General features: G+C 36.4%; 1 protein-coding gene across 5 annotated transcripts in view; it reads left to right on the forward strand.

The window, feature by feature from the left end:
- Nucleotides 1-24,026, forward strand: part of DYM (dymeclin) — a 603,069-nt gene that overhangs the window by 216,283 nt on the left and 362,760 nt on the right. For all 5 annotated transcript variants that reach the window (XM_077135504.1, XM_077135505.1, XM_077135503.1 and 2 more), the window contains 2 exons: nt 7,794-7,919; nt 9,688-9,830. In XM_077135504.1, the coding sequence (XP_076991619.1) occupies nt 7,794-7,919; nt 9,688-9,830 (269 nt within the window). The remainder of the gene's footprint in view (nt 1-7,793; nt 7,920-9,687; nt 9,831-24,026) is intronic.

A 24,026-nucleotide genomic window follows, 5' to 3' on the forward strand; every position in this document is an offset into this window, starting at 1 on the left:
TCAGTCTATGTCTTTTGATTGGGGAATTCAGTCCATTAACATTTAGTGTTATTACTGTTTGGATAATATTTTCCTCTACCATTTTGCCTTTTGTATTATATATATCATATCTGACTTTCCTTCTTTCTACACTCTTCTCCATACCTCTCTCTTCTGTCTTTTCGTATCTGACTCTAGTGCTCCTTTTAGGATTTCTTGCAGAGCTGGTCTCTTGGTCACAAATTCTCTCAGTGACTTTTTGTCTGAGAATGTTTTAATTTCTCCCTCTTTTTTGAAGGATAATTTTGCTGGATATAGGAGTCTTGGTTGGCAGTTTTTCTCTTTTAGTAATTTAAATATATCATCCCACTGTCTTCTAGCTTCCATGGTTTCTGCTGAGAAATCTACACATAGTCTTTTTGGGTTTCCCTTGTATGTGATGGATTGTTTTTCTCTTCCTGCTTTCAAGATCCTCTCTTTCTCTTTGACCTCTGACATTCTAACTAGTAAGTGTTTTGGAGAATGCCTATTTGGGTCTAATCTCTTTGGGGTGCGCTGCACTTCTTGGATCTGTAATTTTAGGTCTTTCATAAGAGTTGGGAAATTTTCAGTGATAATTTCTTCCATTAGTTTTTCTCCTCCTTTTCCCTTCTCTTCTCCTTCTGGGACACCCACAACATGTATATTTGTGTGGTTCATATTGTCCTTGAGTTCCCTGATACCCTGTTCAAAGTTTTCCATTCTTTTCCGGATAGTTTCTGTTTCTTTTTGGAATTCAGATGTTCCATCCTCCAAATCACTAATTCTATCTTCTGTCTCTTTAAATCTATCATTGTAGGTATCCATTGTTTTTTCCATCTTTTCTACTTTATCCTTCACTTCCATAAGCTCTGTGATTTGTTTTTTCAGTTTTTCTATTTCTTCTTTTTGTTCAGTCCATTTCTTCTTCATGTCCTCCCTCAATTTATCGATTTCGTTTTTGAAGAGGTTTTCCATTTCTGTTCATATATTCAGCATTAGTTGTTTCAGCTCCTGTATCTCATTTGAACTATTGGTTTGTTCCTTTGACTGGGCCATATTTTCAATTTTCTGAGAGTGATCCGTTATCCTCTGCTGGCGTCTGGGCATTTAGTCAGACTTCCCTGGGTGTTGGACCCAACAGGCTGAAAGATCCTTCTGTGAAATCTCTGGGTTCTGTCTTTCCTATCCTGCCCAGTAGGTGGCGCTCGTGGCACACGTTTGTCTGCGGGTTCCAGCAGCAAAAGGTGCTGTTGGTCCTTTAACCTTGGAAAACTCTTGCCGTGGTGGAGGTTCACCAGCCGATGCGGCTTGGAAGAGTGCCAACCGGCACAGGGGTCCGAACGCGGGGAGGGTCGCCGGCCGCCGCAGCCCGGGAGAGTGCCCGTCCGAATTTCCTAGTCGGCCTGGGGCGCCAAGCGTGGCGGGAGGGTGCAAGCCGCCGCGGCCCGGGAGATTGCACCGTTCCCAGCCTGACCGGGGAGTCACGTGTTTTGAAGGTACCCCCCCGGTCACTGTTCTCCGCAGCCTGGGGATTCCAATCCAATTCTCTCAGTTGGTCCGGGGGGCCGCGCGTGGTGGGTACGCCAACCGCCGCGGCTTGAGGGCACCGCCTGCCCAATTCTGCCAGATGGCCCGGGAATGAGGAGGGGAGGGACTCCGGCCGCCTGCCGCCCTGACCTGGGGAATCCCGCGCCCCTCGGCTATCTCACCGGAGCGGGTTCTCTCAGCCAGTCAGCCGTTCCAGGATGGGGTACACTGTCTTTTTGATCTCTGTCGTGGCTCCGGGAGCTGTTCTGTATCGTTTCTACTCCCCTAGTATCTGTTCTGGAGGAGGAAAGGTGAGGATGGCAAGGCTGTCGAGGACGGTGGCGTAGAAGCTGGTGAAGGCGGAAGAGGGCCCGGTGGTGTTTGGAGAGCCGTTGTAGGTAGAACCTGGGAGGTACAGCAATGAATAAGATATTCCAACAGGAAGCCAATTATTTCTGTAGCGACAACCGTGAAATTCCCCAGAGGCCAAACTGCTGGCGAGTTAGGGCGAGCAGCTTTTTCCCCATGGTCTCTTGTGTCATCTTTCTTGATGATGAAATTTATCTCCCCCTTCCCTTTTTAAACTGTATTCTTTGAAAGGAAGTCACTATGTGCAGTCCATAATTAAAGAGTGGGAATTTATGTTTCCCTTTTTTTTTTTTTTAACTTTTTTTTATTGTATAATATAACATATATACAAAGCAAATAAAGAAAAAAGCAGTAGTTTTCAAAGCACTCTTCAACAGGTAGTTACAGGACAAATCCCAAAGTTTGTCATGGGCTACGATACCAACATCTCAGATTGTCTCCCTATTTTTAGGGCAGAATAAGTACCTAATTTTTTGGAATTCTGCAGGGGAGATTAGTTTCTTCTCCCCATTATTTATTTATTTATTTATTTATTTATTTTTGAAAAACAAAAGAAATACCTTTATTTTGGTCCACATCTAAATCAATCCATAAATTTATCATGCATATTGTCTTTGAATGAGCTTCTATCAAATATATACGCTAAATAGAACATACTGAAACATAATGAAGCATAATGAGTATTTATATACCTGTTTTTTTGCTTTCCCTGTACAAATGTTACCGTAATTAAATGTTCAATAAATTGCTAAATTACATAACATAAATAGGAAAATTTTCATAAACTCTCCAAATATATTGAAGAAAATATCTACATGTAAATTAAGTTCTCCATTCACCTATGACAAATAGAATAAAATGCTAATAAAGTGACACTGGAGCCCCATGCACAAAAATTATACACACAGAACAAGGCTACAAATCCCATGTATGAAAGAATTCACCAAACATGTTAGCTTTTCTTTTCTTTTCTTTTTTTTTTAAGCAAATGACAAAGACTCAGTTAACGAGCTTTACTTTTTATAAACCTAAGCTTAACATTACATATTTAAACAATTTTCAAAACTTAGTTGCTAGCATTCATACCTGACTAGCAAACATCCTTAATTTATATTTAAACCAGAAATTTATCACCATTAATGTATTAATATCTTTTACTACCAAATTCTAAAAAGAAGGAAATTTTTTTTGTAGATGATTCATCGTGGCAATGTTAACTTCACAACAGACTGAAACTACTAGGCTCACTATGTTTTGTCCATCCTTTCCCTGAGATCCAATTGAAATTTTTTCATCTTTTTGCTATTAGCTGTTTTGAGTATTTGAAATCAGTTATCCTGCCCTCTAGATTGCTTGTTCTTTCTTCTGTCTCTTCAAATCTGCTGCTGTGTGTCTCTTGTATGTTTTTTGTTTGGTCTACAGCATCTTTTAATTTCTGTGATATCTGCTATTTTTCTATTTATTCTTTCAGATTCCTCTTTATTCTCTTCTAGTGTCTTCTTGCTCTCCTTTATGTCATTAGCCACCCCATTTATTGGTTTAGTAGAGTTATATGAATATCTTTGATTAGTTCAAACATCTATGTCTCCTCTGGTATTTTAATTTGTTTGTTAGACTGGGCTTTATCTATCCACATCATGATATGCTTAGTGATCATCTGTTGTTTTTGCAGCCTGTAAATCTCTTGATTGATTTCCTTCAGTCGTCTAAAGCTTTGTATTTATGGGATGGATGTGGAGCAGGATGCTGGGCCCAGGATGGGGCACAACAATGCAGTGATGCATTACAGCACAGGTATAGGTGCTGGCTGGGGATGCTACACTGGTGCCTGTGAGCTTGGGCACCCAGTGGCAGGGAGAATGTGGCTGTGAGTCACATTGTAAATTTTAAATTATATACAGTCATCTTTAATAATCAAGGCTGTTGGAACACAGCTCAACAGCTTCACCCACTCCCATACACCATAAACTAGAATTTATCTATATAATACGTAATAACCTCCAGGATAACCCCTCGACTCATGTTTGAAATTTCTCAGCCATTGAAACTTTATTTTGTCTCATTTCTCTTTTCCTCCTTTTGGTCAAGAAGGCTTTCTGAATCCCTTAATGCTGGGTCCTGGGTCATCCTGAGGTTTCTGTCCCATGTTGCCAGAGATTTACATTCCTGGGAATCATGTCCCACATGGCAGCGGGGGTTAGTGGGGGAGAGGGCAGTGAGCTCACCTGTGGAATTGGCTTAGAGAGAGAGGTAAAGAGGTTCTCTGGGGTGACTCTCAGGCATAATTATCAGTAGGTGTTGCTTCCCTTTGCAGGAATAAGTTTTGTAGGGTTTAACCCCAGGACTGAGGGGCTCAGCTTATTGAATTGCTTGTTCCCACTGCTTGTGAGAATATGAGAAATTCTCCAAATGGGGAAGTTGAATATTTCCTCCTTTCTCTCCATTCCCCCCAAAAGACTTTGCAAATACTTCTTTATTCATGGCCCAAATTACTCTGGGATTTATCAGAGTATCAACCAACCTGGACAAACCAACAAAATCTCACGCCCTATTCAAGATTCAGTGTACTTATGGTATTCAGCTAAACTGACCATATGAGTTAAATTAACATTTAATTGGAATATTTTAAAGTCTATTCTCACCATCTCTACCCTCATCCTACCCCCACCCCCATTAAGCCTCTGATGTTGCTCAGACATGGAGTTTGGAATGCAGTGATATTGGTAGGGCTCTCTGTGCTCCTTTTCCTGTCCAAACTCAGCTGTGAAACTGCACTAGTTATCATTGATTGCTGAAAAACTAATTGATTTTGGCTTCTTTGAAAGAGTAACTTCTGAGGTCAGTGTTTGATGTTTGTTTTGACCCTAGAAGGTCTCGTCTCTGCTGTCTTATTCCTGGTTCTCTCCTGCAAACTAGCTGGCCCTATAGGCTAGTATGTACCTTCATTAAATCTAAGAATCTACTCCCAGTGGCCTTTGACTGCAACTTCACTGTTCTTGAGAGTGTCCTTAGATTTGAACTTCTCTTTTGCAAATAAATTCAGTTTCTATGGAAAGAGATTGGGAGGTGTTTGATTTATTGCCTCCTTCCGCCCACTCTACCTTTCAACCCCTCACCCCCTCCACAAACACACAGGGAAAATCTCTAAGGCAAACCCTGGAACCTGGTTGTGGGGCCATGGCATGCTTTTGTTTGAGGGACATCCCTGCTCTGCGAACTGAATGCTCAGTGGAAGCAGGATGGGCAGTAGCCTCAGGTCCTTTTATCTTACCTCTCTGGCTTGGAACCACTGCATCACTGCCTTTTATGAATAATTATTATTTGATTTCTCTCTTCCCCACTAAATTGTAAGTTCCATGAGGGTGGGAGCTATACCTATTTGTTAACAGATATACTTCATATATATATATCTTCAACATGTAGTATAATATCTTTCTAGAAATAATAAAAATAAATTCTTTATAAATATTTGTGAATGACATATGAACTGAAATTCAATATGAAAAACAACTTCATAGAATTTGTACCTGTTCCATTTTGGAATTTTGGAGAATGTTTTTTTGCTATGAAATATATTGGCTTCTTGATTCAATATTCTTATGTTTTGTAACCTTCCCTTACCCTCTGTTTGAAACCTTCCACTCTTCACTAACTTTGCTATACAAAATTTCATGGTAAGAAATGATCCAAGGGTCAATACATACCACCTCTTTCCTGTTCTCCTACTTGGGATTTTGGTTGTCCAAATTCATTTTGAAGGAGACCACCCAGTTTTCTAAATAAACATTATTTCCCCAACCATATTAGACTTAATTTTTATTAAGAGTCATATTTGTTAGTTTAAAGAAATTAAAACAATTTGGTTATTGATCTCAAAAAGAGTAAGATGGGTGGGCCGCGGTGGCTCAGCGGGCAAAGTGCTTGCCTGCTATGCCGGAGGACCTCGGTTCGATTCCCGGCCCCAGCCCATGTAACAAAAAAACGGAGAAACAAAATACAATAAAACAAGAAAATGTTTAAAAGATGTTTCCCTTTCTTCCTCCCTTCCTTCCTTCTATCCTTCCTTCCTTCTCTCTGTCTTTCCTTTAAAAAAAAAAAAAAAAAAAAAAAAAAAAAGAGTAAGATATTAATTTGTAAACTACTGCAGTTGATTATTGTTGATGTAATGATCTGAGTGCATTTTAGCAAATGTATTGGTAGATAGGCTCTACACTGTGCTGGGAGATGTACCTGTTACTTCAGGTTTTGGTGTTCAGCCTTGACCCAACTGTAAAGCTTAGTCAGTTGACTAAAGAGTAAGGATTCCTAGCAAGCAGAGGCTAAATGAATGAATGACATTAACGATACAGAATTATTTGGGCTCTGAGCACCAGAAAGAAATCATTAATGAATTATAGCATGACATGAAACAACAGATTTGTCTTTCATTCAGTTTTAAGAAATAAAAACAAATATAAGAAGTGAGTTTTATGTGTATAAATATATATGAAACAATAATCACAGAAATTTCAGAAAGCAAATAGTTCTATAATACTGCCAAAGTCAGATTTCTGAGTAGAGTTTAGATTTATTCATTATTTAATAAGATCAAGTGTATGAGCCTCTTTTGTTTTTTATACTTTGTTTTTAAAATGTATTTTTATTAGTAATAACTCCTTAAAATACCTGGTAGAAGGTAAAGTTGTCTAATTATGTAATCAAGTTGTCTTTAATTTGCTTGAGCCTTCATTTAAATAGTCATTAAGTACTTTTCTTTGGACTTTCCATATTGCAGCACTGTAAAATTTTTTGAAATTTATTGTAATTGGAGAAATTGTAGGTTTATAGAAAAATAGCATAAAAATAGTATTCCCAAATGCCCCTCTCCCCTATTATTAACCCTTTGCATTAGTGTGGTACCTTTGTTACAATTGATGAAAGAATATAATGCGTAGATCGTGTTTATATTAGGGTGTATTTTTTCCCCCAATATAATAAGACCTAGCATTAGTGTGGTACATTTGTTACAGTTCATGAAAGAACATGGTAGTGATTGTACTATTAGCTGTAGTTTTGTTGTTTACAATAGGGTTCACTGTGTTGTAATAGTCCTGTGTCTTATTTTTTAATTAAAAATATTTTGATATTCTTTTCTAGTTATGACTCTTTTTTCTGTGTTGTTGAGATCTCCACTTTCCTGGTCTTAACATGCTACTTTCCCCACCATAATTTGGTTAAACTTTTGTAGTATCTGAAGATTCCTTGATACTGTATTTCTGTTTGTGCTCCTTGCTTGTCTGAAACTTTATTTCTCTTATATTTGATCAAAGATTTATTTGTAAAAGGAGTTAAGGATCTTGGGAGGACAAGCGAAGACCTACATAATAGAAATATGCTTAATAAAATAGTAATAGTAATAAACTCTGAACTATTCATATTTTGCAGAACATGCAAAGTTAGCCTTGAGAAAGTAGACACTGGAGACAGAAGATCCTGGAATATAGCATTGTTCTGTTTGTAATGCCTCAAAAAGGCATTGTTTCTTTCCATATCCTGTGGCTTTTATTCAGTTTTGTAATCTAAGTATTTGTTTCTGGATTATAGCTAAACAAGGATCAACCTAAGAGCTCTAAAGTAGATCTTCAAATCAGAACATTGTTGTTTTCATTTATATATATAGGCTTGTTATTTAGTAAGGCGATAGGGACTAGAAAAAAGGAAATATAGGAGCCAATGACTGGGAAAAAGTTTAATTCTTTCTCTTGATTTAATTTTTATGTTAAACATATTAGTATTTTTTATAACCTAGAAAAATGTTGAATATTTGGATATGGTTTTTTAGTGTACACATTATTTAAAAAGAAGCACTATCTTAATCTTCTAAAGTAATCATTTTTATTTTTCCCCCATTTTTCCAGAGATATTACATATGAAATATCAGTAGAAGCTATATCAACGATGGTTGTTTTCCTTTCCTGCCAACTCTTCCACAAGGAAGTTTTACGACATAGCATCAGTCAAAAGTATTTGATGCAGGGTCGATGGTATGTTTCTATTTTAAATTTGTCTGTTTTTTTATTGTATAAATCTATAGTTATTGTCTTGTCCTCTTACCTGAGTATTGTATGGTCCCAGTTATCAATTAAGTGTTTACTCTGGTTCTAGTATCATTTCAGATCTAATGCACGTGCAACCAAATTTTGCTTTCTTGTCTAAACCATCCGTCCCTCCCTACCTGTCTGGGCCCTCAGCTTTATTACCTTCTTTAGTGGTTACTTTGCAGAATTGAAACTTTGAAATCATCTATTTCTTTCTCCTCTTCTTTTCTTTTCCTTCATTCTCTGTGTCTAATCAGCCAAGTCATATTTGTTCATTTAAACTTATGTTTGTATTTTCCTCTTCTCACTAGTTCCATTGAAACTACTATAATCTATGCTTCATATAACCATGTGCTTGGACCACTCCAAAGCCTTTTAATTAACTATTTGTACCTTCATTTAGTCAAAGAATATTTATTGTGTTTACCATGTGCCAAGCATTGTGTTAGCTCCTGGGGCTGTGCTGCTGTGCAGAAGTTTATAAGCTCCCAGGGGGAGGGAATGGGAAAAGCTGGATATTAAATAAACATTCACACCCATTGACATGGTCTCCACAGAACTTTAAATTGTGAAATGAATACAAATAAAGTAGCTTTGATTGAAGTGTGCAGGGAGTTGGAAGCTCTGTCTTTTTCACATCCTTCTTGCTGCCTTGACCACCTCTGTGGTGTCTTCTTGCTACCTTTATTATACCTGTGGCTCATTCATAGAATTTCCCCGGGCTTTTGGAGCATATTTAAAAATCACTCATAAGAGCAAAGGGCTTGGTCTTTGGAGCTGGAGGTTTGCATCTGAACCCTCTTCTGACTCTCACTCCATGAGATGGGTTTGAGGAGGTGTTTGGAATTGTGGGGGGTGTGTTTCTTTGTTTCACAAGACTCTGTGAGCCTCATTCTTCACAGAGCCTGAAGTACCGAAGTTGTTTTTTTCACAGATGTAGAAAATGTTGGTGTTCTTGCTTTCTAAATTTTGGGAGTTTTATGCTATCACTATGGTGTCTTATATTTAAACCATAATGTGCCCTTTACTAAGTTTTGTGGTTTATCTTGGGAGCCATATTCTAAAAAACTCAGTAGTATAGGGTGGGCCACGGTGGCTCAGAGGCAGAGTTCTCGCCTTCCATGCCAGAGACCTGGGTTCAATTCCCAGTGCCTGCCCATGTAAAAACAATCAAACAAACCAACAAAAAACCTCAGGAGTATATTCAAGAGACTGTTAATTCTTTCTGGATTCCAGGAATTGGTTTATTACCAATTTGTGGACACATGCCCCTTTTCACCTATTTTCTCTCCTTTCTCCTCCCATTCCAGCTTAAAAGTTGAGTATTAACATTTAAATCCTTTGTATACATATGTATATATATTTTTAAGTATGCATAAGTTGAATAATTTTATAATTTTAAAAAGTGTGGTTGTTTATTATTTTTCTTTTAATTCTTGCTTTTCCCTACTAATTCTACATTACTCCCTCCCTCCATGTGCCATCTACTGTATTGTGCCCTATATTTATAACATATGTTATGCAGATTACAAAGGAAGTGACTACTCAGTGTCTCTGTTATATGACAGTGTTAGATTTCTTTCAATAGTGCCAATGCTTTTATATTAATAGATTACATTGATTACAGTAATGGCAAAATTATTTCTAAATCATTATACAGAATCAGGTAACTCCCAAAATGTGAGTTGTGATTTTCTTTTTTCTTTTTATATAGTCTTCCATACACCAGCAAACTTGTGAAAACCTTATTGTATAACTTCATCAGACAAGAAAAACCCCCTCCTCCAGGAGCCCATGTTTTCTCTGAGCAGTCAGATGGGGGTGGACTGCTCTATGGACTTGCATCAGGAGTAGCAAGTAAGTTTTGTCCATTTTTTTTCTGTTCTTTGATGTGCACAGATTTTGTGAAATTAGGCATAAGAAATTCTGTTAACTTGGTTGCCACCATTAATTAATATTGGAACTGTGTAGCTGGATAAATGTGTAATACTGACAGTAATTTAAAATATTAATTTTTCTGTTCTGTGCAGTGATTTATTTTAAATATATGCAAATAATACATAGATTATCTATAAAACATCGTTGTTGAAGAAGAAGGTTTGCCAATAAATATATGCTTTACGTGAGTTCTATTTATATGGTAAAAACAAAATTAAGGCTTTGGAAACTGAAGGAAGCCCTTTCTCCCCCTACAGCAGGCTTCCCTTGTATATCACTGTGTTCAGACATAAAGGCACTCGAAGAACAGCCGTCCCCCTGCTTCTCCCATTTGGCAGTGAGGAGGACCTGGGTCTTGTGAGGTTTTAGAAACTGAAATTATACTTTATTCTGAAAGAGAAACAGAAACTAGAGTGACACTTAGGCGGTTATAAGGGCTGCATGACTGTGCTTACTAACCTTGTAGTATATACTCTCCTAACTTGCAAAATGCAGAGGTTGGCTGTTTAAACGAATTTTAAATGGCACTGATTTCCATAGCTGGATTATGACTATGGCATATGCTCCACACTCAGAGTGAATGTCAAAAGGCAGTACTGTGTGATAACTTTATAGATCAACAGTCTTGGGAATGTCTCCTTATTAAAAGACCTCTTTAAAAACAGTACACTTGTTTTGTTAATACTGGTAAATAACCTGCAGGCCAAACTTTCTGGATTTATCTTCTTTTGATTTCTTTTAATATTATGCATTGAATTACATTTGCAATCCCTCATGCCTTTATTATTGGTGCTGAACATCTTACCTGGAGTGCCAGACCTTCATAGGTTCTTTGCATTATATCCAGTACCTCTTTATTTCAGGTACAGAAGTTGCTCATGGCTTGCTCATTCATGGTACCTGAAGGCAGCACAGAAATTATTTTTGTGCCCCATGGGAAGACAATAAATCCATTAGTGCTTTATTTTTTTCTGTCGTTAAACTGGTTTGAGTATTTAAAAGCTGAGTGTTTTCACTTTATGGTTGGAGTTCTGCAGGGCATGTAGATATTAAAAGCTCTTTAACTGCTTTCCTCAAAACAACGCTAGTACTTGGTTTTTTCTTTTATTTTTAAAGTAGACGTACATTTGTGCACAGCTTTTGATTTTCCTTTCAGTTGTGTGTCATATCAAAAGGAAGTCCAGTGTGGTATATGATGTCATTGGTATACTGGGTGCTAAAAAACAGAAGTCCCTTATTTTCCTAGCTTTCAGTATACTTATTTATTGAATGAGAAGGTTGGGATAGATGATGCCTGAGGTTATTTCCATATAACTTTAAATGATACTGTGGTAGTTAGATTCAGTTGTCAACTTGGCCAAGTGAAGGCACCTAGTTCTGTTGCTGTGGACATGAGCCAATGGTACATGAACTTCCTCTGTTGCTGATTGCATCTGTGGTTGGCTAGGAGGCGTGCCTGCTGCAATGAATGATGTTTGATTTAACTGGCTGGTGCTTAAATGAGAGAGCGCAACTTAGCACAACCTAAGCAGCTCAGCATACCTCATCTCAGCACTCACAGCTCAGCCCAGGCCTTTGGAGATGCAGAAAGAAACCACCCTGGGGAAAGTTGTTGGAACCCAGAGGCCTGGAGAGAAGGCCAGCAGAGACCATCCTGTGCCTTCCCACATAAGAAAGAACCTCAGTTGAAAGTTATCTACCTTTCCTCTGAAGAACTAACAAAATAAATCCCCTTTTATTAAAAGCCAATCCATCTCTGGTGTGTTGCATTCTGGCAGCTAGCAAACTAGAATAGATACTATGGTCTTTTTCCCCACAGTTTTAAAATTTAATATTTTGTTAAGGGCATTATTATAAACTTAGGATTTTAGAGTGCTAGGGCATTTTACATAGCTTTCTTCCTAAGTCTTCATAAAATTACCCATGTAACAGTATAAATCATGATAATAATTATGATTTCATTATTACACAGTCTGTGATCCAAAAGACTATTAAAAATAATGAAAATAATTCTTCTAAAAAGCAAAAGTATGTTCCATGGGCAAAAATAAAAGGTTAAAAGATCACAGTCATTTAGTTTTAAATTAAAACACATACCAGGATAATCAGTCAAGTTGACAAAGAAAATTTGAGTTCAGGTGTATTATCACTTTTGATGATCAGTGTATATTTTGCCTAAATGATTCCCTTTGAAGCAGAGTGCCTTATTTCCAAAGCTTGACTTTGTGGTTTTCGATAGTGAAGTTTGTTGGCCCTCCCAGAAGAAGAGGAGAATCCTCATGCTTAGAACTGGGCTGGATGAGTAGTGAGCCGCATGCCCCACCCTCTAGGTGTCAGCCAAGGCTTCTGCGGTTTATTCTCACTTATTTTCTTAGAGATATTTCTGATTATTCTACTACTTGTTTCTCAAAAACTGTATTACTTAATGCATGCCTGACATTCTCCCTTTTTTGTGTCTTAGGTTGCATTCTTTCTTTAACCTAGAATCCTACTTCCTCTTCTCTCTGACTGTTTTGATTTTATGCCCAACCCGTCAAGGTCCATCTCAAGTACCACCTTGTCCATGAAGACTTCTTTTTCCCTCCTAACTAGATGTGGTCTGTTCCTCTGTCACTTAACACTGTTTTATGTTAGAGATACTTGTATATGCATTGGAGGATATACCTAAGAGAAAACGAGAACTAACATTTCTATAGCACTTCAGAGTGTATTAAACTGTTTATCTCACTTTAATCTCATAGCAACATCATGAAATAGGTGGTTTTGCTTTTTTAGTGTGATAGATGAAGAGACGTTATGTTCCTAGTTTGTCTAAGATCACACAATTGTCTGAGATTGGAAAGGAGTGATGTTGATTTGCCCGCAAGCTCAGGTTGGCTCTTCAGCATTTTCTGTTTTGTCTCTCTTTTTCACAGTCCGAGTCCTTGAATGTTGTTGAGATGCTTCTTGATTTATGTGTGGGTGTTCACTACACTATTCAGTAAAGTATGTTACAATTGTAGACTTTCAGTAAATATATGTAATTAAATGTCAAAAACTAATACTTGTCTACACTCACATAGGTTTGAACTCAGCTATAATTCATTATCTACCAGTATACTGAATGCCTTGTTTGCCAGGCACTTCAGTAGTTATTGTACATACATGATTTCATCCACTTCTATTTTTTTTTTAACATTTTCTTATGAAAATTTCAAAGATACACAAAACTAGAGAGGATTATAGAATGAACCCCCATGTACCCATAATCTATGCTCAAGAATAAATATTTTATTAATTTTAAAAATCTTCTGCTTCCACTTTTTAAAAAATCTTTTATTTGGAAATAAGCTCACGTGTACAAAAAAATTGCAAAACTTAAAATAATACAAAAAACCACCCATATATCCTTATCTCTGATTGACTTATTGTTAATGTTTTATCCCATTTGCATCTCATTTGTATCCTCTGTTTCTTCTTCTCTTTTTTAACAATTTTTGTTTAATTATTTAATGGTAACTTACATACATCATGGCCTTTTACTCCTAAATACTTCACTGTGGGTGTTCTCTTAAGCAATCACAGTACAGTTACTAACTTCAGTAATTTAACATTTAACTACATTAAAAGGGAACATACATTCAATTTTGAGGCAGCTCTAATGGGTTTAAATGACCCTTTCCCCAGGTATTATCCTGGTTTCTATTCTTTTTGCTCTCTGTTGCCCCTGAGATCCAGTTTATCAGGATCTTTCTTCAAGTCTAACAATGAGTACAATACTCCAGTATGGAATAGATTGAAACTCTCCCCTCATTGTTTCTGGACATTGTATTTTTAATTCAAACTAAATGCCCATTAATTCTTTTGACTGCTAATGTTCAGTTGTTAATGAATTTATTGTCAATTGTATATCATCTATCTCTTCCAGACTTGTAGTTTTTATGCCCTTTCTTTTTATATAGGTACAGATATTTGAGTGTATCACAATTAGATTTAATTTTGGTAGGTATGATGTGGTCATAATTCCAGACAAAGAGTAAGATTTGCTTTTACTTTCAGCCCTAGTTTATCATTAAACAAATATTTTGGCTCAACCTGCTTTATTCAGGCCTAAGTCCTGGGCTCTATATTGAGAGAGGAGTGGCACATTCTGCTTCCTTTATAGAGAGCAGAGTATATTTCTGTAGACGAGGAAGTATAAAACAACTAAAATGAATGCAGTTAGGAATTTTTGTGACTAGTCTATATAGAATAGATTTCACTTCCTGGAATATTGCTGAGGATTTGTTTTGAGGCCAGTTGTCTGATTTTCTCAGACAACAGACTTAAGAGCTAATGAGGATTACTACGGTTTTCCCTGACTTTTAGGATTTACTCCCAGTATCTTCATGAAACTGGAGCTCATAATCAAGCTCTTATGAGTTCACTTTGGTTTATACCACAAGGATCTCTCAACCGCTCTTTCTTTCCTTTCATTCCTAGAAGTCTTTGAGTAAATAAGAATAGATTTTCAGTTCTTGATATTCCGAATCAGAATATAAGGGATGGAGTATATTACGGGATCACATATACTCAGTGTGATCTTACACAAGTTCTTCAACTCTTTGAACTTCATTACCCTGAGATGTAATGCTGATAAATATAAGACCTTTTATACAGGGCTATTGTGAGTAATATATGAGATGTTGTGTATGAAACCACTTCTGAAACTGTACACATCTATTTTCATATAAATAACAAAATTTTATTACCTGAACTGCAGCTCTGCTGCTTCTTGTTAGTTAAAATCAAGATAATTTGAAAGAAAACAAACTTTATTAGATGAATATTTAGTGACCAGAAAATCTTTGACAAATTTATATAATAAAAATTTAAAGAACTTTTAATCTTTTGGTCTGCTCACACTTTAAAATTATATGCAAAATGTTTTGAAGAAAATTGACAAAATCGAGCCCACCAGCCATGTTTTGCTCGTTGTCCAATGGGCTTCTTATTTTATGTGGTGCAGAATTTGACCAGTAATAGGAAGGAAAATTTCTTTGTTAAATAGATATTGCCCACAAGATATTTCTCCTTGTTTCTTAAATGAACTTGACTTGGCAACAATTGTGATGGTGCCATTTTTTATTTACTAGTTTATCTGAAAGATTATCATACTTGCTTTTTGAAAATTTGCTAAGAAAATTAGCCAGAGATTTTAACAAAGAAAAGATTCGATGTTGACTCAAACTCAATTATATTAAATAATTCAAATAATTTGAATTAAATAATTCAGATATTAGAGTAAATATTTCAAATGTTCAACTAATCAGAGATAAAAATAGTACATATTGACAGTCTTGGTTATAGACAGTAAGGCAACTGATAGTTATTCTTACTTTAATCTACAAGTACGTCATTTTACCCTGTTAAAGATGCTCTAGAGAGCAAGTGACTTAAGACCCTTATTGTTATGTGTGGGAGTAAGGGATTAAGTAGGCTAGGCTGAAATTTCCGTGGCTGAAATTTTCAGATTGTGAGGCCACTGGTCTCTGTTTTTTACGTTGACAGCTAAGGCACCTTCCAGTGCCAGTCATTTTTAATTTTAAATGCAACCCTGTTTAGTGGTAATGGTGAGGATTGCCAAAGTAGATCACTCATAGCCCATTCCAACTCTACTGATTCGTTACAAAAGTCATCCCAAAATGTTTAAGGAAAAGAAAAAAATTGTTTAAGGAGACTACAGCCACAATTCTGTGACTGGAGTATTGTTTTCTTTTCTGATTTAAGGGGTCGATATATAGTCCTTTGGAGGGCTGGCTCTAGATAATGATGATCTGGCATTAACGGAAATGGCATAAGGGTAGGAACATGGATATTGGTATTAGACTAAAATTGAGTGCCAGGTCTGCTGTTCACTAACTATGTGTTCTCAAGCTATTTATTTGACCTCTCAGTGACTCAAATTCTTCATGGTAAAATGAGGATAATAACCTTCCTTTGTAGTGCTGCTGAGGTGATAAAATGATCAAATATGTGGTCAAGAGCCTGGTACTTAGGAGGTACTCAGTAAATTGTCACTTTTGGTAACAGTTACTACTACACAGTAATAGCTAAGTTAGCTTATGCTTTAAAAAGACCAAGAGGATAAGCAGAGACTTCAGTGACCTTATGATGATTGCCTCTGAGGTCTGAAAGAAGGGTGAAACGAAGTGTTGATTTCTTGTGTGTTTTTAGTCATAAGACAAAGCTGTAATGTGATTATAACTGAGTATTTAATGTTTTAAAGGGCCAAGCCTAATTAAATGTGTTCTGCCAAATGGCATTTTCCATCACAAGTACTAGGTTTTACACAAAACTTCTGATATATGGCTTTTCCATTTGAATGAGCCATCAAAAATGTTTTTATTTGTTCTTTGCTGTCAGTGATGGGTGTCTGGCCAAATTATAAGGCCATAGTAGAGTTGTTTGTTTGGGCAAATGCTGTAACGGAGAAATTAAGTTAATCTGAAAGATTAGTAGAATTTGAAGATTTCCCCCAATGCTATTACTGAGAAAATTATTGAATTCATTGTGATAGGAAGGGTATGCATAATTGTAATTTACTTTATATGGTAGTTATTTTTCTCTTTGATTTGGATTTTACTGGAGTGACTCATTGGGAGAGAAAAAACTACAATAAGAGAGAAAGTATGTGCAGTCAGTAACAGACTTCATTGTGAAAGTAACAGATTTCTAATGGAAACACTTTGAACTTTGAAAAAAAAAGAACTTTATAAACACTAGTTACATTCTCGGTTCACTTTGATTTGGAATGATTTGATAGATTAAATATACTAGGTGGAAATTGCATTTTTCCCCCTCCTCGTTTTCCAGCACTGAACTCATTTGTGACTTATAAGATATAATTACTTTCGGTTTACTCTTTGCTTGTAGTTGTTCCTTGCAGGATATGTTGAAGATTTAGAATAGTATCTAGAATGCAAAATGACTGAATTTAGATTTAAAGTAGTAATGGAAGTTATTTTACTTGTAATTACTCTCTGATAAAACTATTGTTTTGGAATTTAGCTTTTTAAAGTTTTTTATAAACTTTTAAGACCTTTGAAAATAATATTGTGTCAGAATACAGTATTACCTTGTCTTTTTTCCTTATAATTTGCTGACAACCACTTGTAAACTAATTTTCTAGAGATGGCTTACCGGACTTGAAGGGAAGATTGATGGCCTCTTACATGCCACAAATATTTAATGAACTAATGAATTAATTCATATTTACCAAGAAGAATGTGGAATAAAAACAACTTCCTATGAAACCCTAGAAATGTTTTTCTAAGGCTTGTTAATAGTGTTGTTTATTTGTTAGCTAATTATTTAGTATTTTAAAAAAAATTTTTAATTTCCCATTTTAACCATTTTTATGTGCATAAATTCAGTAACATTAATTACATTTACACTGTTGTGGTACCATTCATCCATTATCAAAACTTTTTCATCACTCAAAACAGGAACTCTGTATCCTTTAAGTAATTAACTCTATTTTCCCTTCTTCCAGTCCCTGATAACCTCTCATCTACTTCCTGTCTGTATGAATTTTCTTATACTAGATATTTCATATAAGTGGAGTCATATATATTTTTTCTTTTGTTTCTGGTTTATTTCACTCAGCAGGATCCATGGATGAATCCTTTGTTCCTTTTTACAGCTGAATAATATTCCATTGTGTATATTTACCTCATTTTGTTTATCCTTTAATGGACATTTGAATTGTTTCTACCTTTTGGCTATTATGAATAAATTGCTACAAGCATTCATGCACAAGTGTACCAAAACAACAATAACAAAAGAAACCCAAACAAACATACATAAACAGACACACAAATCTCTTTTCCTCTTTGCAAATTTGCTCTGCACCACGGCTGTCCTTTTTGAGGCTTAGCGAGGCTTGCAGTGAGCCTAGAGATCAGCCCAGGTGAAATCTCGGAGTTTCTCAGTTGTTTTCTGAGCCTGTGTCTTATACTTGGTTTATAGCCTGGCTTTCTAAATTCCTCAGATACATAGGTACTCCTTTTTGCCCTGATTTTCCAACTGCTTTGCCTCTGGGACTGCAGGGCCTATTCTGTGTTTCCACTGTAATCTTTTACCCTAGGTGTCTGCAGTTTGATTTTTCCCTTACAGTGTATATGAGCAATGTCTGCTTGCCCCAAGTGAGTTCCAGGACAGATGAAACAGAGACCGTGCCTTGGGTCAGCCCTTCATGTAACCACCAGAGGGTTACAATAGTTAGACACACTAATTTGCAAATAAGGGGTGCTCTGCTCCCTTGGAACTGGGATTAGGTATCCTGAGAACATGGGCTGCCCCAAGAACTGTGACAGAGACTGCGGCTGGGGAGTGGGTGGGGCAAAAGCTAGTAAAAGGGCCATAACACTTTCCTACTGTCTTTAAGTTGCCTTTTTCTTGATTCACCATTGAGTTAGTTGCTGTAAAATTTTTGCTGTTTTCCATAGTTTTACAGAGTTGGTTCTGACAGTTTCTGCTTGTTTTTTGGTGCTCCAGTTGGGTCTTAGGTGTTTCAAGAAACCTACTGTACCATATTGCTACTCCGCCATCTTATTTACATTGGTCTCAAATAGGATTTCTTATTATTTTAACATGCATTGTATTTTAAAAATAAAATCCTATTTCATCCCCATAGATTGATTTCCTTCAATTCAATAATAAACATAGCACTGACATGTAGGGTTCAGATTACATGATTTTTTTCAAGTTGTAAATACAAATATGGATGGTTTGTTACAACAAAATGGTACAACCTTTTAAGTCTAGCATTTTATTTTTAATTATAGTCACATATTTTATTTGAATTCTATCAGAATTAGACAATGATAGTGTGATTATTTCAAATATGTTTATTTTGAAAACTTTTAAAATTGTCATTCACTTTCTCATGTAGTCAGTGTTGTAACAGCTTAATTGAAGTAATCAGACTATAAATGTTGATAGTTTTTCAAATCGAAAGTATTAGGTGGAGGGTGGACCACAATGGCTCAGCAGGCAAGAATGCTTGCCTGCCATGTCAGAGGACCTGGGTTCGATTCCTGTTGCCTACCCATGGGAAAAAAAAAAAAAGTATTAGGTGGAAATTCAGGGAGTTCTTTGGAAAGAATATCTTCACTGCTCTGTCTTGTTAAAAGAAAAACTTTTCATGCAACTTAGGATCTCATTCTTTATTGAGTGTTTCATGAATCCAAGGCAACATCCCATTCAGAAGGTAGATGGGACCTCCACCAGAAGGAATGGAAAGGGGAAGCTTATGAAAGAAGTGTTAAGGGGAGCAAGTATATTGATTAGTATGATATCTCCAGTCTGATAAGCTGTGTTCAAAAGGAAAACATCAGCACTACCACAGCAACAGCAGAGGTAAATGATAGGAAGAGGGACAAGAGTTAAGACGCAGTTTAGATTTCCTATTTGGTGAGGGTGTGTTTATTGGTTTTCTTTCTCTTGGGAGCAATGGAAATTATCTAAAATTGAGAATGTTGATGGACTGTGGACTTTGGGCACAATACATGATGCCTCATGAATGCAGGTGGTTGAAGGATGCACTGACTAAGAAGTAGATTGATGAATGATGGTATATACTTATGAACAAAAGTTGTGCTCCTACAAAAAGGAAGAAAGTCGTGAGGCATGCAACGATGTGAATGAACATGTGGAACATTTGGTGGGCCAAAATAAGCCAGAAACAAAAGAACAACAATGGTATGGTCTCCTTTAGAAAATGCTTATAAAGAAACATCTGGTATTGAAGATAAGAATGAAGGCTATCAGGTTGGGGTTAAAGTAATTCAGAACACGGGGTAAGGAAGACAGTGTCTATATTTTAGAACCACATATACTCTTTGAGACCAAAGGAAGAAAGATTATTTTGGTTTGGAACTGAAATTTTCCGTAGTACATAATCTAACTCAACCTATCTGTATAGCTCATTTGAACAATTGAAACACAGGGAGCCCGGAATAAAAAAGTCTTTTAATCCTATATGGATTAATGTAATGTCTGGATACACCCTAGAGTATATTAAGTAGATAATCAAAAGTATTGACAAAATCCCTTGAGGGATGGGAGGAAGTATATGAAACTATTAAACCTTACCATCAGGGAATCCCTGATACTGTGTCAAACTTTAGGGACACCCAAATCAATATGTCATACCTTTGATCCTGAGGCTTACTCTTGTGAAGCTTATGTAGGTGGTGGAGAAGCTTAGACTACCTATAGGTATACTTTGGACTTACTTCTGGAGGACCTCTTTTGTTGCTCAGATGTGGCCTCACTCTCTCCAAGCCCATCTCTGCAAGTGAAATCATTTCCCTCCCCCCTACATGGGACATGACACCCAGGGGTGAAGTTCTCCGTGACGACATGGAAGATGTCTCCCAGGGATGAATCTGGTCCTGGCACCATGTAATCAACAATTCCATCCTTACTGTGGGAAAAGAAGTGTAACTAATTTTACTCTTATGCACGCTTCAGTTAGACTTTGCTACCTATCAAAACCTGCCAGCCCCCAACCAGGACCATTCCAGCCAATCCTAAAGAACACCTAGGGCAATATATAAGGTTCCACAAGGATTCTATGCACTAGAGTAATTTTCCAGAAACCTACAACCTCCATATGGGTCCCTGGACCAGATAAGTCCTGAAACCTAGAGGGCCCAGCCTCTGCAGAATGTCAGATGGTTGTCTCCCTACCCCATATTAGTGACAGACCCTTCCAACATGAAAAAGTTAGAATGACCATAGCCCACCACCCCTTAAGAGAGGGGTAGAAAGATCAAAGGTGATGGTGGAGTTATACAGAGAAGATAGGATTTAACAAATGAGTATGAATGCCGAATCATTAAATTGATGTCTCTTTTAGTCTTCAGTATCTTAGAGCAGCTAGAAGTAAAAACCTAAAATTATGGAATTGTAACCAATACCAAACTTTAAAATCTGTTTTACAACTAACTGTTATGATGTACTTTGAAATTTATTGCATTTTTTGTTATATGTTATTTTTCACAAAAAAAAAAAAAGAAGGAAAAAAGTCAATTGTGATGATAAAAAATTGTTTAAGCCTTCTGTCCTCCTATATTCTGGAGTAACTAGAAGGAAGACTCTAAGGGGATCTCATGGTAGGCCATGACAAACTCTGGGATTTGTCCTGTAAGTACTTGTTGAAGAGTGCTTTGAAAATATTGCTTTTTTATTTTTTATTTTTTTTGCTTTGTATATATGTCATACCCTACAATAAAAAAGTTAAAAAAAAAAAAAAGACAAAAACCTAATACTGGGTCAAACATTAGGGATACCTAAATCAGTAGGCCAAGCCCTTGATCTTGATGCTTGCTCTTGTGAAGCTTATGTATGTAGCGGAGAAGTTTAGCGTACCTACATGTATGCCTAAGAGTTACTTCTGGAGGACCTCTTTTGTTGCTCAGATGTGACCTCACTCCTTTTAAGCCCAACTCTGCAAGTGAAATCATTGCCATCGCCCCGTGCATGCACATGACATCCATGAGTGAAACTTTCCCTGGCGGTGTAGGAGATGAACCCCAGGCTTGAGTCTGGCCCTGGTGTCGTTTATGATGTATGTTCTAGAACCAAGTTTCATCTATTAGGGATCTACTAGCCACGTTAAGGCTGGTGTGATTATTCTACAGTTAGGCTAATGCCTTATGAGTGAGTGAATAGCTAAGGGGAGGGGAGTGAGAGAGACCTGAGGAGAGAGGAACCAATCATACCTGCTTTAAATCTCTGTAGCACTTTACAGATTACATTACATTTGATGTTTACACTAACCCTCCCCTGGAAGTAGGGAAGTTCAAGTGTCATGTTTATCCGTAATTTTATGTGTACCCATGGCTTCAGGGATCCCCTACAAATGGATGATCACAACTCCTTAGCTCTGGCACCCACCTCTCTCCTAATCTCCTGGCACATATTTTTAGCACTTCATTCATCCAGCTGATGCCTAAATTGGTTCCCCCATTTTACCTTTCCTGTCCCAGAAAACCCACTATCCATTTGGATGTTTAAGCTTGAACCTTTGCCTCTGTTCTTGACTCTACCTTCTTCATTCCCACAACCTAGTAGTTTTATATATACACACATGCACACACACAAGAGTGTATAAATGAAGTTTTATCTGACAGAGTACACTTTTTAGCCCAAAAAAACTTCCCTAGAAATAAAGATGGCTAGGACTTGAGAATAAAAGGAAAAAGTCACTGTGAAGATAGAAATATTTTATAGTAGTGGGTGCTTCCTTTCATCTTCACTCCAAATCATCTCTTCTGTCTCTTCCTCATAACCTTATCCTTCATTATTTCTCACTTGAAATCTACCTTTAAGATTGTCTAAGAAAATTTTCCCCACATTTCTGCTAGAAATAACTTTCTAAAACAACTTTCTATAACCTCATTGTGTTGTTTTCCTGTTTCTATTCTTTTGGTGAATCTCATCAATAATAAATGTAATTTTAAACCCCTTATTGGCAGATGATAACCGTAAATGGCATTTGGCCTGCCTTTACACCTTCATTTCCACATACATGATCATTTACTCATCTCCAACTATGCCTTCTGCTCCTGTGCCTCTATGGCTTTGGCTATGTTGCTCCCTCTGCCTAGAATTGCATGTGGTTACTGAGCACTTGAAATGCAACTGGCTTGAGTTGATGTTCTCTGCATGAAAAGTATACAACAGATTCTGCAGACTTAGTCCAAAAAAAAGGAAGGTAAAATATTTCATTTGTGATCTTTCCATATTGATTATGTGTTGAAATGATAATATATTGGATATATTGGTTGAATAAAGTATATTATTATAACTATTTTTGTATCATTTTACTTTTCTAATCTGGCTTTTAGAAAACTTAATTTTGTATATATGGCTCTTATATTTCTTTTGGACAGCATTTGACTAGAATGTTCAGCCCTCTTTTTTTTTTTTAATCAAGTTCATAATCTGTAATCCTAACAGGCAGATTTTTTTTTTCTATGTAAAGGTAATATCATTTTTTACAATCTATTGAATCAGTAGGTAATAATGATGTGGAATATCTTAAAGAATCTAGAAATAGGCCAGAAAATACAGAACACAGTAAAGAAAAATTTTAAATATTCAATAATTCTGTTGACTGAAGATAACCATGGTTAATATTTTGATATATCTCCTTCTATTCTTATTCATCATATACATTCATATGTGTGCACATATATGCATACATATACACTATTTCATATGTAGATATATAATTGAAATCATATTTCTGGTACATATTTTTACACATCTGAAGGCATCGTTTGTGCTCAGAAAGTAGTGCTGACAGTTACTTGTGTTTTTATATTTTCTTTTTTTTATTCTTTGTGCATATATATGTTTATATTTTATTAAAGTTACGTTTGTAAATTTAGTTTTTCTTCAGCATTTATATTGAAGTTACAGATCTTAAATTGAATAAATTTTAGCAGTAACTTTTGATGGCCCTTTGATAAATGTTCAGTGAACTCAAGTTAAACTGAATCTCATATAATTAGTCTCATTTATAAGCTTGGTTAATTAAATCTATTAAAAATATGACTGCCATTATAAATTTAATATATTAGATTTTCTTTTTGAAAATGCCTTTTTTGTGATTAACATCATGTCAGTATTGTGACTGTATAGCCAGACAAGGACGAAGAAAGATGCAGAATCCTACTGTCTACCATTCAAATGTCAGAGAGTTATGGGCCAGTCAGACTGAAAGAACAGGAAAAGAATAGAAAATGCAATGAAACAGTAAAAAGCATGGAATAAGTTGGCTCAACATGAGTGGCGGACTTATTTTTTTGAAAAGGCATTTGAAATGCCTACCCGAGATACTTCCCACTCTAGGATTTAAGCTGTTAGAGTAATTCCAATATAGTAAATCTCCTGTTCTTTTAATCGTTTTGATATTCTTTACAAACTTAGATTTTCTTAAGTCTTGGTGTTACATACATCCATTGTGTTTCTCGTTATAACTGTGATGGCTATCCAGTGAGCCATTTCTGCTGTGCCTGTGAGATCTGGGGCCTCCGTGCCCTTCAGATGGGGTTAATTCCAATCCTCCTCTGACCGCAG

The sequence above is a fragment of the Tamandua tetradactyla genome, chromosome 18, assembly GCF_023851605.1.
Source record: "Tamandua tetradactyla isolate mTamTet1 chromosome 18, mTamTet1.pri, whole genome shotgun sequence".
NCBI lineage: Eukaryota > Metazoa > Chordata > Mammalia > Pilosa > Myrmecophagidae > Tamandua > Tamandua tetradactyla.